Source organism: Eptesicus fuscus, chromosome 13 (genome assembly GCF_027574615.1).
Source record: "Eptesicus fuscus isolate TK198812 chromosome 13, DD_ASM_mEF_20220401, whole genome shotgun sequence".
Classification (NCBI taxonomy): domain Eukaryota; kingdom Metazoa; phylum Chordata; class Mammalia; order Chiroptera; family Vespertilionidae; genus Eptesicus; species Eptesicus fuscus.
In genome coordinates this window covers 54,670,002-54,686,694 of record NC_072485.1, presented here as the reverse complement: position 1 = coordinate 54,686,694, position 16,693 = coordinate 54,670,002, and the positions used below count along the sequence as shown (strand labels likewise).

The following is a 16,693-nucleotide window of genomic DNA, read 5'->3' as shown; positions in this document are numbered from 1 at the left end:
CCAGATCATGGTTTGACTACCAGTTAGGGCACATGCCTGGGTTGCGGGCCCAACCCACAATAGGGGGCATGCAGGAAGCAGCTGATCAATGATTCTCTCAACATTGATGTTTCTCTCCCTCTCCCTTCCTATCTGAAATCAATAAAAAATAAAAATAAAAAAACAGTAGTCCCTCCACTTATCCAGTTTTGCTTTCCATGGTTACCCATAGTCAAATGCAGTCTGAAAATATTAATTGGAACATTCCAGAAATTATTCATGTTTTAAATTACACACCATCCTGAGTAGCATGAGGAAATCTTGTGCCATTCCACTTCATCCTGCCTGAGCCACGATAATCCCTTTGTGGAGATTATCCACATGGTACACACTACCCACCCATTAGTCATTTAGTAGCCATCTTGGTTATCAGCTCAACTATTATATCGCAGTGCTATGTTCAAGTAACTTTTATTTGACCTAATGCCACATTCATAACTTTTTAGTTTTGGTTATAATTGTTCTATTTTATTATTAGTTCCTTACTGCTCCTAATTCATTTATTTATTTTTAATATATTTTATTGATTTTTTTACAGAGAGGAAGGGAGAGGGATAGAGTTAGAAACATTGATCAGCTGCCTCCTGAACACCCCTTACTGGGGATGTGCCCACAACCGAGGTACATGCCCTTGACCAGAATTGAACCTGGACCCTTCAGTCCACAGTCCGATGCTCTATCCACTGAGCCAAACCGGTCAGGGTACTGCTCCTAATTATAAACATTATCATATTCCATATGTATGATAAAACATGGTAAACATAGGGTTTGGTATTGTCTGTGGTTTCAAGCATCCACTGGGGGTCTTGGATGTATCACCCATGGATAAGGGGGGACTACTGTACCATTATGTTACTGGCCTCTAGAAAACAAAGATTCTATCAAGTTATCTTATGTAATACCTTGGGGCTTAGTATATTAAAACTGATTAAAATGGAAATGGTACCAAAAGAACCTAATCAATCTAGCCACAGCCTTAATCTGTTCATTCAGATTAAACTAAAGTCTGATCAATAGTAAATATCCCTTAAAAAAAAAAATCATTGAAGCTCAGTTGGTTAGAGCACCATCCCACTATACCAAGGTTGTGGCTGAATTCAATGCCCAGTCAGAGCACATACAAGAATCAACCAACGAATGCATAAATTAGAACAACAAATAGATGTTTCTTTCTCTCTAAAATCAACCAATAAACAAAAATCATTGCAGCTGCCCAAGAGTAACATAGTAGCTCCCAATAATGTAATGAATAATAGCTTTATGATTTTATATGGTAATAAATTAACAGAGTAGTCACTGTTCAAGGTTTATTTGGCATTTTAGTTGGTATGACACTTGGATAGTTGGCTGTATTATTTATATGTAGACTTTTCTTTTTACATTATATGGCAATGTACACTAATCTGATACATACAGTACACAGAATAAGATCCTTTAGAACAGTTATGCACAAAACATGCAATATTGGATTTACATTGGATCCCAGGAGAAAAAGGAACCACAAGTTATGTAACACACAGTGAACACACATCTAGTCCGAAGGGCAACTGTAGTGTGAGGAACATTGGCAGTGGTGCCTTTGAGGAGGTGGAACTATTTCACACTAACCAGTTTAGGACTACACAAGATAAGGACCATCCAGCATCAGGATGCAGATGCTGGGTTTTATGAACCATTACTATATCTTTAGGAAACTGATGTTCTTAGTCACAGATCAGATAAAAAGGACAATATGCAATCTCCAACTAAAATCCTGCTGTAGCCTAGACAGTGAGGTGGTCTGACATTAGAAGACTTTAAAACTGCAGCTCTTTCTGGATCCCCCACAGTGTATCTGCACTCTTCTTCAAACGGGCCTCTTCCTCAGGTGTCAGAGTCACCTTCACAACATCTGAGATTCCATTCTGTCCCAAGATGCAAGGAACACTAAGGAAGACGTCATCTTTTATTCCATAGAGACCCTGAAGACAAAATGAAAAATATTTTGTTTTTTTCTATACATTTTGGGGAGGTCTCCCAAGACTTTCATTCTCTACAATTATGAAGCTTATTTTGATATAAACGGGTAAGTAGAAATTCCTTTCCAAATCTTCAGTTAGGATGTAATGAACAGTGTAAAATAAAGTCATTAAAATTGCAGCAAGATTTCCATTCTAGACTCTGGCCAGATAGCTCAATTGATTAGAGAGTCGTCCAGATATGCCAAGGTTGCTGGTTCAATCTCCAGTCAGGGCACATACAAGAAGCAAGCAGTGAGTTCATAGATAAGTGGAATAGCAAATAGAGATTTCTCTTTCACTATCTCTCTCTGAAATCAATCAAAAAAAATTTTAAAATTCTATTCTAAAAGAAAATCTAAACTATTGCTATTATCCATACTACTTTCCAATTTTTAGTGTATAACACTTTTGGTAGCTGTAACTTGAGTGTGATTTCCATTTTTCCCAAAAGAAGAAATTCTGTTTCTTTATTCTTCCACCCATTTGAACATAATTGAGTAGATTTTAAGTCAACAAATTATCAAGTATCTATGTGCTAAACATAGTGCTAGTGGACATTAATCTTAATGCTTGCCCATGTTTCTTCCAAAAAAGAAAGTTGCAGGTGCATTAATTTCTTAAATCAATGACTGAGGATGTACATTAATCTAATTGCTTTCTAAAAAGAAATCGTTTTTTAAAAATGTAAATAATGACATTCAAGTACAACATATCACTACATAGACCTACCTTAATCATGGTGGAAATTGGATGCACCCGCCTAAGATTCTTCATCATACTTTCTGCTAAATCTGCCACAGATAGGCCAATGGCCCAGGATGTATAGCCTTTCAGTTTGATTACCTCATAAGCACTGTAGGGTAGGAAATCACAGGGAAGGGCAAGATAAAGTAAGATAGGAGAAACAAACAAAAACAATACACAAAGCTTTTACTGAACATAAACTTTATAGTGAATGAGAGGCCTGGTGCACGAGATTAATGGACTCAGGGGGGTCCCTCAGCCCGGCCTGTGCCCTTTCACAGTCCGGGACCCCTCGGGGGATGTCCACCTGCCAGCTTACGCCCACTCCCCGGGGGATCGGGCCTAAGCTGTCAGTCAGACATCCCTCTGGCAGCACTGGAGCCTTCGGGAGATGTCCATGACAGCCCTGGAGCCCATGGGGAGTGGGCCTAAGCCGCAGTCAGACATCCTTAGCACTGCCAAGGAGGTGGGAGAGGCTCCCGCCACCACCGCTGCACTCGCAGCCGTCAGCCTGGCTTGTGGTTAAGCAGAGCTCCCCCTGTGGGAGTGCACTGACCACCAGGGGGCAGCTCCTGCATTGAGCGTCTGCCCCCTGGTGGTCAGTGCACATCATAGTCATAGCAACTGGTCATTCTGCCATTTGGGTCAATTTGCATACTACCCTTTTATTATATAGGATTATTATATAGGATAATGCCACAAAATTGCATTATACACACAAGAGTAGACCTTGTGCCCTAGCCAGTTTGGCTCAGTGGATAGAACGTTGAACTGTGGACTGAAGGGTCCCAGGTTGCGGGCTCAGTCAGTCTCCAGTAGGAGGCGTCCAGGAGGCAGCTAATCAATGATTCCCTCTCATCAATGATGTTTCTATCTCTCTCTTCCTCTCCCTTCCTATCTGAAATCAATAAAAATATGTTAAAAAATAAATAAAAAGAGTAGACCTTTCCATGTATACAAGGATATTATGTATAGGGATGTTCACAATAGTATTGCCAGCAATAGCAAAAACCTGACAACAAGCCCAATTCTCTCCAACAGAAGAATGAATAAACTATGGTATACTCATACATTGAAATATTACATAACTATCAAAACAAATAACTATAGTACCTTGCAACAAAATAGATGATACTTTAAGATATAACATTGGATTTAAAATAAATCCAAGAATACATAAACATGCTTACTTAGGATTATCTCAAGAGTGAAGGGAGCTGGGGGGTGGAGGGATGAGTGAGAGAAGCAGAGAATTCACTCATTTCCAAGCACCAGCAGACTAGACTTAATCTAACTTAATAATTTACAATATAAGCAGAAAGATTTATCATACTATAAGTTGGGAATTATGGCAAAAGATAGACTGTAGCGTTAATAAAAGTATAATTTTTAATATCTTTACCTCTTTTTATAGTATGATCTTTAACAAAGCTTTAGAAAACAAGTTTTTTTCTCTAACAAAATATACTCAAATGCATATACTACTAAACTTTTAATATTTTAAATACAAACAATAAAGTTTAACCTCCCATGCTGCCAAATTATGAGACATATTACCTGTCAACCACCTGCTTGTGAACTTGTTTCCACTGTTCCTTATCTGCATCAGTGCCTAAATCAGGGTGCAGATTCTTTAGGGAGACACCAGCAACATTCACTCCACTCCATACAGGCACTAAAAGAAACAGTACAAAATTCACTTATTTCCATGCATCAGTCAGCAACTAGTAATTCCAACCCATTTTTCTAATTCTCTTTTATCTGGGGAGTATTACCCCTTTTAGTAGATACTCAAGACTACAATACCTAAAATAAAAAGAAATGAAAAAAAAAAAACAAAAACTGCAATACCTTTACTTTTAGATTTCCATTTGTTTATCTTTTATTATAAAAGTAAGAATTTCTATAAATTCTAACCTATTTTCCTAACCTACTGGGAGGTTTAATAGACATATATTGGGATATAAAGATAGTATAAGATTATAAGGAAAATTATCTTGGCATAAGGAACTAAGAATCTGCAAAAATTATAACACTTCTACTGTGATAATAGGATTTTTTCATACTCTCCATTTGACTTGACTAACCTTTTCAGGGCCAAACAGTGCAGGTTTATTATAAACAGCTATGATATTAAGTGACTGAGGTCTTATGTAACATGTCCATGGTTAAGAAGTACAATAAATTTCATTCCCCATCCTGCATGCCAGATAAATGTCATGTAATATGGCTAAAATCTTAACAATTCTTAACATTAAATTACACAAAAAATAGATTTCTGAAAATGATTCTACCTTGATGAATGGATATCTGATTTAGGCTCCAATTTAATAAAACTGTCAATTTTTTACACAGTCTTTTTGAAAACAGAAAGAGGAAATAAGGCATGCTTACCACTAGAGTCTCCATGCTCCCCAAGGACCCACCCATGACAGCTTAATGGGTGAACTCCCAGCCTCTCCCCCATCAGGTATCGGAACCGGGCTGAATCCAGATTGCAACCACTTCCAATAACACGGTTTTTGGGAAAGCCGCTTAACTTCCAAGCCACATAGGTCAAGATATCCACTGTGAAGAAAACATTGAGGCAAAGATACCAGGTGAATGATTAAGACAATGATTAGCTACTGAAGATACATGGCGGAGTCCTGCCTGAGCTTTGCTGCTGCTGGTGTAGCCACCGCCTTTGCCTACACCTCCACCATGCTGCCCTCCACCATGGTCTACTTCCCTGTTTGAGGGTGCTGCAAGGCCATCACATGCTGCTGGCTGTCCAGGGCCAGAGCTGGAAGGAAGAGGTGGTGACTAAGGAGACCTGGCTGCAGGGCTCCCTCAAGACCTCCTGTATGTACAGGCAGTTCCCCAAGTTCCAGGGCAGAGACCTCACCCTGTACCAGTCCAGTGCTATCCTGTACCATCTAAGCTGCTCCCCTTGGGCTACATGGGAAGGACCTTCAGGAGGCGACCCTGGTAGGCGTAGTGAATGACAGCATGGAGAACCTCTGCTGCAAATACATCACCTTCATCTACACCAACTAATAGGCAGGCAAGGAGGACTCTGTGGAGGAACTGTCTGGGCACCTGAAGTCTTTTGAGACCTCGCTGTCCAGAACCATGGGTAACATGATGATCTCCTTCGCAGACTACAACCTGCTGGACTTGCTGCTGAATCACCAGGCCCTGGCCACCCACTGCCTGGACTCCTTCCCCCTGCTCTTGGCCTACCTGGCTCGCCTAAGTGCCTGGCCCAAGCTCCAGGTCTTCCTGGCCTTCCCCCAGCACGTGAACCTCCCATCAACACCATGGGAAACAGGGAGGGCTTGTGCCACCCTCAGCAGGTGGCAGGGGTTGCCTGCCTCCCTTTCCCAAGGACTAAACTTTCGAGAGAGAGAAAAAGACACATGGCTTTGTATGGATCTTGACTATGATTGTGGTCAAGGTTTTTGTTAATATTTGTAAACCTCTATAATATGTATAATATAGCAAACCATTAAGTATTCAAGAAATGTAATTTAATCAAAATAAGCTGTGCATCAATTAAGAGAATATCACATTAGCCACACTTATCCAAGGTCTTCTTGCACAAATAATTAATTTTAAAGTTCCAACTACATCCAGAGGTATTGTATCCTATCCTCTTTCATGCTTTAAATTTAACTATCTTACGAGAAGAAAAATACACTCCCAGGAAGAAAGTGAAAGATGAGAAATAAGTATGTGTATACAGAATATAATATATACTGTCACTTTTACTCGAGCTCATCTATTGTTACGCAATTGACAACCTCACCTGGATTGGAAACAACAAGCAATTTGCAGTTGGGACTGTATTTCACAACATTAGGAATGATGAATTTAAAGATGTTCACGTTACGCTGGACCAAATTAAGGCGGCTTTCTCCCTCTTGTTGACGAGCCCCAGCTGTGATAATAACCAGCTTGGAGTTTGCAGTCACACTGTAGTCTAGACAACAGAAAACAATAATTAGGTTAAGGCCTTTAAGAGATCTCCAATACCTAGCCGGCAAAACATTTTTCCATCAACTTTTTTGGGGGGGACAGTGGTTTGTATATGTGGCAGAAACAAGTCCTTAATGCCCCCCAGACTTCTCTCCTTTAGTTTTTGGAGTTTTATCACGGTGGCCACTAACATGGATGAAGAGTACATCAATGCCCCCTTTTTGTTTTAGTCACATTGTGACTTTATATAACTGCAACTGGGGGGAGCTGGAAGGAATAAAACTTAATAGATTATCGTATCAAACGAGATACATTGCCAAATTTTTGGCCACCTGAGCTCAAAGCTCATATGCTTCCATACTTCTGCTTCTACTTAAATACTTAATTGTGGTCATATCAGCCCAGGAACAGGCTTTCTTTTTAAAAAGCAGAGGCAGCTTTACACTTGTCAAGTACATCTTGCTTCTAGATCCCTATGGCACAGGATGGTTAAGTGAGGGATGAAGATAATGAAGGAAGATACCTATCAGGTAAGTTGACAATGACTTTCAAGTTGACAATGACTTTCAAGTGTCAAAACAGATACTATTATTATGTTAGTGTGCAAAAGAAAGTATGGAAAGTAAATAAATTGAAACTTCAATATCAGTAGGTACCGATGCAAAATTGTTCAAAAGCTCTCTTATCCTGTATAAAAAAGTGTTTGAAGAGCTGGGATTTTGAGCCTGATAAACAATTAAGTCTAGCATGGACTATAATATAAATATGTTGAAATTAACCTTTGCCAGAGACAATTTTTGGTGTTCTAAGGAAAAGGCTGCCATGTTGGAGATCCATCATTTCTCCCTTTAATTTGTCTTCCATGACATCAACAAGAGCAAGTTCATCTGCCAAGTCCTAAAAGACAAAAATTTTTCTTAAATCAAAATTGCTTCCAAAGGTACCACCTCAAAAATAAAACATTTTCAACAACAACAATGAAAATCAAACTTGCTACTTCCAAATTTTTAGATGGGCCTGCAAAATTTCCATATTTCTGGCATAGGAGCCCCCATGTTAAAATAGAACACTGGATTGGTAGTGTTTAGAAGAGTCCTGGGTTCGATTTTGGTCAAGGGTACATGCCCGGGTTGTGGGTTTGATCCCCATTGAGGGGCATGCAGGAGGCAGGAGATCAATGATTCTCTCTCATCATTGATGTTTCTATTTCTCTCCCTCTCCCTTCCTCTCTGAAATCAATAAAAACATATATTTTTTAAAAAGACTTAGAATTAAAAAGTGATATTCTGGATCATTCCCTGGTTATGTTTCCATATATTAAAGAGCTATAACAACTTTACATAGATAGATTTGTGCATTCTAAATTATTCGTGAAAAATATCCTTTCAGTTCAATATATAAAAGTCCTTAGGTGCATCCGACCAGGAGCACCAACAATAGTTTTAATACAAATAGGACATGACCGTCATAACCAAAGAGGTTGTACTAGCTGAGCTGCAGATCTACCCCCAAATCATCTACAGTGTAATGAGTGGGCTGGCAGTTACTCTTACCCACACCTGAATTAGAGGGCATCACTGAAAAAGACCATAGGTAGTGTAGGGAAAACAGATGGCATCCATTTCTGATTCAGTGGTGGAAGGAACAAGAGTTGGAATACTTTGTGGCCTTTCATAAGAACACAGAGAGAGTAACTATGTTGCTCTGCAACATCTGCATAGCTCATTTCTGCTTTCAATCCTTTTCTGTTTAAAACCCAGAATTCATAATTTCATTTATTTATTTATATTAAATTAATTGGGGTCACATCCTATATAATAAAACCCTAATATACGAAATGTCCGGTCATCCATTCAACCAATCAAAGCGTAATATGCTAATGATATGCTTAGGCTGTTCAACTGCTCACTATGATGTGCACTGACCACCAGAGGGCAGACAGTCAACCGGTAAATTAGCTTGCTGCTGGGGTCCAGCCAATCTGGACTAAGAGAGATGGGCCGGACATGCCCTGGAGCCCTCCCGTGGTCCCTCCCTGGCTGGCCAACCTCCTGCATTCCTCCCCAGCCCCAATCATGCCCTGGTGGGCTCCCTTGGCCTGGCCTGTGCCCTCTCACAATCCGGGACCCCTCGGGGGATGCTGGAGAGCTGGTTTAGGCCTGATCCTGAAGGCCAGGCTGAGGGACCCCACTGGTGCATGAATTCGTGCACCAGGCCTCTAGTTGGTTAATAAGATCATAAAGGTTTCAAGTGTACATTTCTATGATACATGATCTGTATATTGCACTGTGTGCCCACCACTCTTATTAGGAACTCCAAATCTGAACTTAAAAATATTTTAATACTAATAAGTTGCCTCAATTTCGGTTTTATATAAACCTGGCTTGACTACAGTAAAAAGTGCTTTTTATTCATTCACACATTTTTTTCTTCTAATTAAACTTTAGCTTCCAAAACTAATACTAAAATTGCTATCCAAGTCGAGGGCCAATGGTGACTTACATGGGAGCAAGACTTTAAGATTTCCTACAGTCAAAAATAAAATTAAAAAAATTTTTTAATAAAATAGTAAAAAAATAAAAACATCCATCCTCTTTACTGAAAATAAATAAATAAATAAAAATAAATTTCCCACATTCAGTGTGACTTTCATTTTACCACAGTATATATCATTTCACTTCAAAAATTACTTTAAAATAATTTTAGCTTGTTTAAAGGGACTCTTTCATTTGTAGGCAATTCATGCATGTTAATACAGCAGAGTGAATTTAAGAAACTGTGTTGCCAGCCTAATAACCTTGGTTTTTTTTTTGTTCTGATATCCTTTTAGCATAGCATATTTCAAAAGTTTACTTCACATAAAGTTCTTTGAAATGAGTGCATGAACCTCAATATTTGCATATACAACGTGATCAAGCAATTATGAGGGAGTGGAGGAGTGGGTGGGGCCAAGTTATCCTTGCCTTGCGGAGTGATGGACTCTCACTTACCTTCATTAAGATACTGATGGCACAAGCCATGCCAACAGCACCAACCCCAACGACTGTAATCTTATTCTGGGGGCTCTGTTCCTCCTTAAGAAGATTCACAATCAGCTGATCCTTGAGTGTTGCCATTTTGGACTTAGAACCAAAAGGAACCTATGGGGGGTGGGGGGAGAAACACGAACTGTCATTGCACACTTACTAACCAAAACATGTTCGGAAAAAGCTCACTTCACTTCCTTTTGCCACTAGAAATCACAAGGAATGACTAAAAAGGGGGAAGAGGAAAAACCCAAAGACAGCCAAAGGAGAGTGGAAAGGCCTAATGCCAGGGTCTGGTCTGGCCTGGCCTGGCTAGGAACTTGGGTGTGGAAAAACCTCACCTTCGCATGTAAAAATAATATTGACGTCTGAGTGTAAGTACAGCCTCCTGAGTGTTCACCCATCTTGCTCTATTAACCCCAAGCTGGGCCGGCCTTTGCTCAAACAAGATCACGAAGAAGAGCCGTCTACTCCAGAGGTACTTGCAAAAAGTACCATTAACTGCTTAACTGCCTCACTCCCCAACCAACCCCGAGGCTGCGAGGCGGGCAGGGAGCTCTGCTCATGCGCGCTCACTCATCTCCCCCCGCCCCCAAGGGCAGATCAGACTGCCTGCTGGGTCCCCAGGCGCCCTCGGGTAGTAACACCCAGACCCGGAAGATTAGCAGCTGTCCCCTCCCCCGCCCCGCGCACCTGGAGCGCTTGCGCATTTCAGAGAGCTGGGAATGGACTGCCGTGGTCCAGAGGCCGAGGGCTGTAGAAGAGGTGGGCACGGGCCCCGCCCGTCAGCGGAAAAGATTAGAAACTCTCCCGCCCTTAAGGGTCAGAGGGCGCAAGCTCGGAGTCAGACTTTAGACTTAGAGCTCCGAAGCAGACCGGAGCCACGTGAAGCCCGGCTGGCAGCCTCCTGGGCCTGGCGCACGGCCAGAGCCCAGACTCTTTAAATTGCAATACCAGGGGCTGCTGACCAGCCCTGGAGGGAGGTGCCCGGCGTGGCTTCTGCAGTGCTCCTTGTTGCAAAGGAGTGAGGCCCGGTATGCGGAAATTTTTTTTTGTCAGCACAGGAAGTGCGGAAATAGCTTCAGAGGCCAGAGGCCTGAGGCCTGGAGTCCTAGTGTTACTACTACTTGGTGGAACCCGCGATTTCCAGAGCTTGGGAGGGAAACAAACATTAGACTCTGCTCATCTAACCCGGGGCACTGCACTCACTGGATCTAGTTTTGACAGCGTTCCAAAGGGCACATATCCCAGAGGGCTTACAGGCCGGCAGCCCGGGGTCGCCAGGCTGGAATCGGGTCTCTCCTTACAAATCACTGCTATTTCTGGACAGCCTTGTAAGGGTTCCCGCAGCCTAGCAGGGGGAAGGGAGCAGTTCCTCCTCCCTAGAGACCTCCTGGCTTCACCAACACCTAAGCTCTGGGCTCCAGCGCTTCCTTCAATGTGGGGACACGTGTGGGAGAGGAAGCTCTGCAGAAAGAGGGTCTACTCCCCAACTCGGCCACCTCCTGTGACCTTAGAGATGCCCCAACCCTCTCCTAGCTTTAGGGTCCGCCAGGTGCCAGAAGGAACGGTTCCGGAGGACTCTCCTCTCAACAGACCGTGTGAAACGCGGGAGAGCGGACGCACGGTGCTAGGCATAGCTACCTCTGTCGCTGCTTCATACACGCGATGGGCGCCAAGGGCGCTCTGTAATCTACAGGCAGCGGCCACTCCCAGGGAGCCCGCTCCTCCAGAGTCCCCGGGTTAAAATCCGACTCGGGAAGGAGCTGCTCGGCGGCTTCCCGGCTTCCAGGAACCCACCCAGGCTGCTGAGGCTTTTTTTTTTTTTTTTTTTTTTTTTTTGGCTCCAGGGGGTCCGGAACCGGACCTCGAGTCCTGCGCCGTTGGCCGAGTTCCAGCCCAGAGGTTCACCCCACCCTTCAGACCCGTCCTTGTCCCGCATCCACCTGGACTTTCCACCCCAGGTTAGGTGCGGCCACCTCCTGGGCTCCCCAGCCAGGCCGGATGCGCCATAGTGCCCACTTAGAGCAAAAGCTGAGAGCGGCGGGCTCCGCGCCCAGGCCGGGCGGGGGCCACCGCCCAGGTCTCCCCACTACGCTTCTGGAAAGCAGCGCCTACATCCCCAGGGAGTAGGGACTGCGTAGCTGCTAAGCCTTAGCAGGGAGCGCCAGGCCACCGAGGCCCGGGCCAGCTCGCTTGCCCGCCCCATCGGGCGCAGAGCGCGCCGGGCCCTACCGTACCGGGGGTACACGGGGGGCGGGCGTCGGTGGCGCGCGATGTAGGATCCGGACTTGGCGGCTGCAGCTCCGGTACTTGGAGCCTAGCTCGGGAGGGGCCTTAAATGGAAGGGTGGGGCTGACGTCAGGGGGGCGGGGAGCGAGGGAGCGGGGAGCTGGGCGGACGTGCGGGAACCCACGTGTGGGTCGGGCTGGGGGCGGGCTCCCAGCCGGGCTGGGCAGTGCAGAGGCCCCGGCGGCGCGCGCAGCCAGACGACCCACAAGCAGACCCACGTGCGCTGGCCGCCCAGAGCCGCTCGGCCCTCCGGTCACAAAGACCCCAGCCGGAGCCACCAGCTGGAGTCAGTTCTACCCTTAATTTCCTCCTCCGTAAAATGTGGAGTTTACCCTCAGAGAAGGCTTGGTTTGAAGCTTGGTTTCCCAGTGCCCAGGACTTCTGGCACGAGATAGTCACTCGACAACTATTTGTTGAAAGAAAATGCCTAGCACAGGGTCAGTCTGTCTTTCTCACCTAAGTCGAATGATCTCCAAAGGTTGACCTGCTTTTCCCCCCGCTGCTAAACCTTCTAAGCCCCACAACTCACAGTGAGGACTCAGCCTCTGTGGTCTGCTCTCCCTACAGGCCTACCCCACCCAGCACCTAACATTCCAACCGCACCCAAGAACTGTCAGCGTTATTTGTTTGTTTTTATGTTTTTGTTTTTAAACATGTTACTTTTACCTCCGTTCCAAGCCTTTGCTCAGGCTGGTTCTTTTGCCTGTCCTGACTTCCTCTTCCATCTCTTCTTCAAACTACCAATCTCCTGGTACTCCCCTAACCTCCCCACCCCATACACCCACAGCGTGGGCACCTCCCTCCTATCTGCTTCTGCCTCACTGGTCTGTGCATCCCTCAAACCCTCTGGCAGTAGAGGTGTGTGGCTCTGCTCTCCTACCTGACAGTGAGTCCAAGGGTATAAATGAGTCTATTTCCTCCCTGCACCTGGGGCATCGCCTAAGCACCCAGCTCCAAGAGCAATCCATAAATTGTGAGTTTCTTGGTTGTGAAGGGAAAATTCTAACCTCATCTCTAGAAAAGCAAGGCATCTCTCTACCATGTTCTAACAGTTTTCCCATCACTCTAAGGCCCAGAAACCTAGGCGCTCGCAGAAACACCCAGCTGGCAGGGCTGAGGGCCAGCCACAGGTTCTCTAGGGTTCCTCAGGGCAGGGCCGATTGCAACAGTGTCTGTGGTTCCCCAATGTTTGCAACAATGTCCTCATCCAGTTAGGGCTGGGCCCCTGCCTGCCTGCCTACCAAAGATGACCACAGCTGCTGGGAAGAGGAGGCCAGAGCTCAGAGAGCGGGTATTAGGCTAAGGAGACAGGTAAGAACCCTCACCAGAAGGGCTCTGGAATGACCTCTGAAGATAATCTGGGCAAAGAGTTTGCTGTCCCCTAAATTAAAACACTTAACAATAGCTCACTCCAAGCACACTTCCCTTTTCTTATACAGAACAATAAATAGTCTCTAACTCTGCAAATATGAATAAAACAAATACCATTCAATGAGCACCTATGTGTCAGGCAGCAAGCTAGGCAATCCCCATGCTCATCTTCACTTTAATTCTTTGTAACAGTCATAATTATCTCCATTTTTTTTCAGATAAGGAAACTGAGGCTAAGAGAGATTAATGACTTTGAACTAATAAGGATTTCAGCAGGTACTTAACCCAGGACTGACTTTACTCCAAAGTGTATGATTTTTTTCTTTATATGATGTCCCTCCCCCACTCCTTGACTCCCCATTCCACAAAGGTGAAGAAATTATGTAGGGAGGTTCAAGCCAGACCCATCTTCAGAAAGTTGTTTTCAGTGAGAGACAGTGGGTATCAGTGGGCATCTCTGCCTGTCTGCTTGAACTGAGAGATTGATCTTTTCCCATCACCAGGTGGGAATTTATACCACCTGCTTTCCTGAGTCTCCAGCTTACAGATAACGACAGATCCGCCAAAATCGTCCCATGAACCAATTCTTTACATTAAATCTCATTACACACACACACACACACACACACACACACACACACTGTTTCTCTGAAGACCCTGACTAATGTAATCCAAAGGAAAGAATTTCTGTAGTAAAGCCAAAGCAGAGGGGGGGACCCATAGGATGGGTCAGGAAACACTGTTTCAAAGGGCAAAACAGACTTCTCAACCTAAGTGCTCTTTGGGGGTGTCCTCTTTAAAAGAGAAAATCTCACAAAAGTGGTTTGATCAGGGTATCCTTGGCCTCAGAGGATGGGTGCTGCTCAGCACCCAATACAAGATTTTTCTAAAATGGACCTGGATAAATAATGCTGTCCACCCAAAACACAGTGCTGATTCAGTCCTCCACTCACTAAGTATTTGTCACACTCCTCCTCAAGAGCATTCAATGGTTCCTCATTCCATTTTATTCCAGAATAAAATCCAAATTCCTTGGAAAGGCCGGCAAGGCCCTCCATGATCCAGGGCCCACATGCCCTCTCTTGCCTTATCTCCTATTTGCCTTCGTGCTTCCTATATGCCAGTCCCAAGGCTACTTACCACATTGCCCAACTGTGCCAGGTACATCCACCTAGGCCGTTCCTTCAACCCGAATGTTCTCCCCCTTCCACCATCTCTGCCCACTCAAACCCCACATCTCTACAGGCCAAATACTGTTCCTCGGGCTTGATATTAAATTGATTCTTATAGCTGTGCATCTCTTCCTCACTCTCCTAATGGACAGAAACACTCTCATTTGTCTCCATATCCCCAGCATATACATTTATTTGTTTAATAAATGTATTTTGAATTACGTGCCCGTTATGTAAATGGTACTGTGTTAGGTGGTGGGAATACAAAACCGAATGAGACAAATTAATAAGCCTTCAAAGACTTACCATTTAGTGGGGGGAGACCAACAGCATCCCCTCAATAGTTAAAATGCAAGATAGAATGCAACACTGTCACAACAGAGGCGGAAGAATGGCTCTAGCATTCAGAGGAGAGAGGGTTCCTTGGCTGGAGATACCAAAGAAAGCTTCTTGGAAAAGGTAGCATCTGAGCTCAGCCTAGACAAAGGTTAATGAAGATCCGGTGTTGAGAAAGCAGAGAACACAGCATGAGTAAATGCAGGGAGGCAGAAAATTTAAGATGTGTCAGGTGCATCTTTAGCTTTAAACGCCAGGATAAGAAATTGATAAGAAGCTCAGAACATATACAGCTCCAACCACCTGGGCATAGAACACACATTTCTCTGACACATCCCACCAGCCCCGCAGCCCCTCGGAACACTCACTGACAGCCTGACTTTTTCACCTTTCTCATGGTTGCAAAGCTGATGGCTTTCCTGAGTTGCAGGGCCCAGGATGCAGATGGCCTCATCTGTTTCCTTCCCTGACCAGCAGGGCCTGATGTGTACGTGCCAAAGCAGAGGTTTCTCTCTCTGGCAAGACAGCAGGCGCCTCCCCTGGGTACTAGAGGAGGTGCTGTCATCCCCCCACCCCCCAACTTCATCCATCTCTCACACGATGGGAGTGGAAGCCAAAGACTCCGCCCCACTCCTCAAGTTCTCCTGGGTGCCTTCCCCACCTGTCCCCCCACCCCACGCCTCTCCATCTCCTCCCCTCCTCTAGGCTGGGCTTCTCTTCAGGTACTAGATGCTGCCTCTATTTCCCTTTTTGTCTTAGACTGTCATTACCCCCAGAATTCATTCCTCACACGACCCCCTAGCAAAATCCATCTCAGAAACTCCATATTCATCCTGGCCGGGTTGCTCAATGGTTAGAGCACCAGCCCTCAGGAAAAATTGGTCTTGGGTTCAATTCCCGGTCAAGGGCAGGGCAGACACCTGGGTTGCAGGGTCAATTCCTGGCCCCGGTCGTGCAGGAGGCAACCAATCACATGGGTCTCTCTCTCTCTCTCTCTCTCTCTCTCTCTCTCTCTCTCTCTCTCTCTCTCTCTCTCTCTCCTCCCTCCTCCCACTTTTGGGGAATGATTAGGGCTGCTCCTGGGGTAGAGGCAGTCAAGGAGGGAACCAGCCCCACCCTGGAAATCCATGCCTACCATTCTCTTGTCCCCTATATTAGTTCCAAACTGGATCCAAAATTCCCAAGGCACTGCTGGGTGTTGAATTTGTGTATAGATACAGTCTCACTGGGCTTTGAAAGCAGGTTACTGATAACAGAAGCCATCTCTCTGACTCCTGTGTAGGTAGTTTTAAACCTTTAAACCTTACCAAATGGGGAATTACATTCCAAGTCCTAGCTTAAAAAGAAAGAAAGAAAGAAAGAAAGAAAAAAGAAAGAAAGAAAGAAAGAAAGAAAAAGAAAAGTAATTACCTATAAAATTCTAAGAAGATCAAAGCAATTACAAGTGGGAATACAGCAGAGGAAACTGCCATGTCCTGGGGCTGGGTGGGGAGAGGACGGGAGTCTGAGCTGTGCAGCTGCTGGTTGCAGAGCACCCTCACAGAAACCTGGCAGAGGGGCCCTGGGTGTTTGTTTAAACTGCTGTACAGACTCGCTCCTCACAAAGCAGGAGTGAAAAGGTACCTCCACCTCATTTTTCTAGGGTATCAGAAGGGGAGCCTGGGACTCCGTTAAGAGGCGGAATCTCAGGCTGTGGTGGGGCTGGTTCAGACAAGGAGAAGGCTCCGCTCTCAGCTAGGTAAAGCTCCCTTTT

General features: G+C 44.8%; 1 protein-coding gene across 2 annotated transcripts; it reads right to left on the bottom strand.

Annotated features, from left to right (window-relative positions):
• Positions 1–1,332: 1,332 nt before the first annotated feature.
• On the bottom strand, positions 1,333–12,094 carry LDHA (lactate dehydrogenase A). Of its 2 annotated transcripts, none has more exons than XM_008148995.3 (8): positions 12,010–12,094; positions 9,734–9,883; positions 7,523–7,640; positions 6,574–6,747; positions 5,178–5,351; positions 4,341–4,458; positions 2,769–2,892; positions 1,333–2,000 (listed from the first exon to the last, which is right to left on the bottom strand). In XM_008148995.3, the coding sequence occupies exons 2-8, from the start codon at positions 9,857–9,859 to the stop codon at positions 1,836–1,838; spliced, it is 999 nt and encodes a 332-aa protein (XP_008147217.1). In that variant the 5' UTR covers positions 9,860–9,883; positions 12,010–12,094; the 3' UTR covers positions 1,333–1,835. The 2 variants fall into 2 exon arrangements, with proteins under 2 accessions (XP_008147217.1, XP_008147216.1); XM_008148994.3 differs by lacking the exon at positions 12,010–12,094 and adding an exon at positions 10,111–10,203.
• Between the last annotated feature and the right edge of the window lie 4,599 nt (positions 12,095–16,693).

Excerpts from the sequence above, each read along its gene's own strand:
- LDHA (XM_008148994.3), bottom strand. The coding sequence starts at position 10,173 with ATGGGTGAACACTCAGGAGGCTGTACTTACACTCAGACGTCAATATTA. Across the intron at positions 6,748-7,522 it reads AAAAATTGTCTCTGGCAAAG|ACTACAGTGTGACTGCAAAC; the intron begins GTTAATTTCAAC and ends TCTGTTGTCTAG. Across the intron at positions 2,001-2,768 it reads CAATTTCCACCATGATTAAG|GGTCTCTATGGAATAAAAGA; the intron begins GTAGGTCTATGT and ends TTTTGTCTTCAG.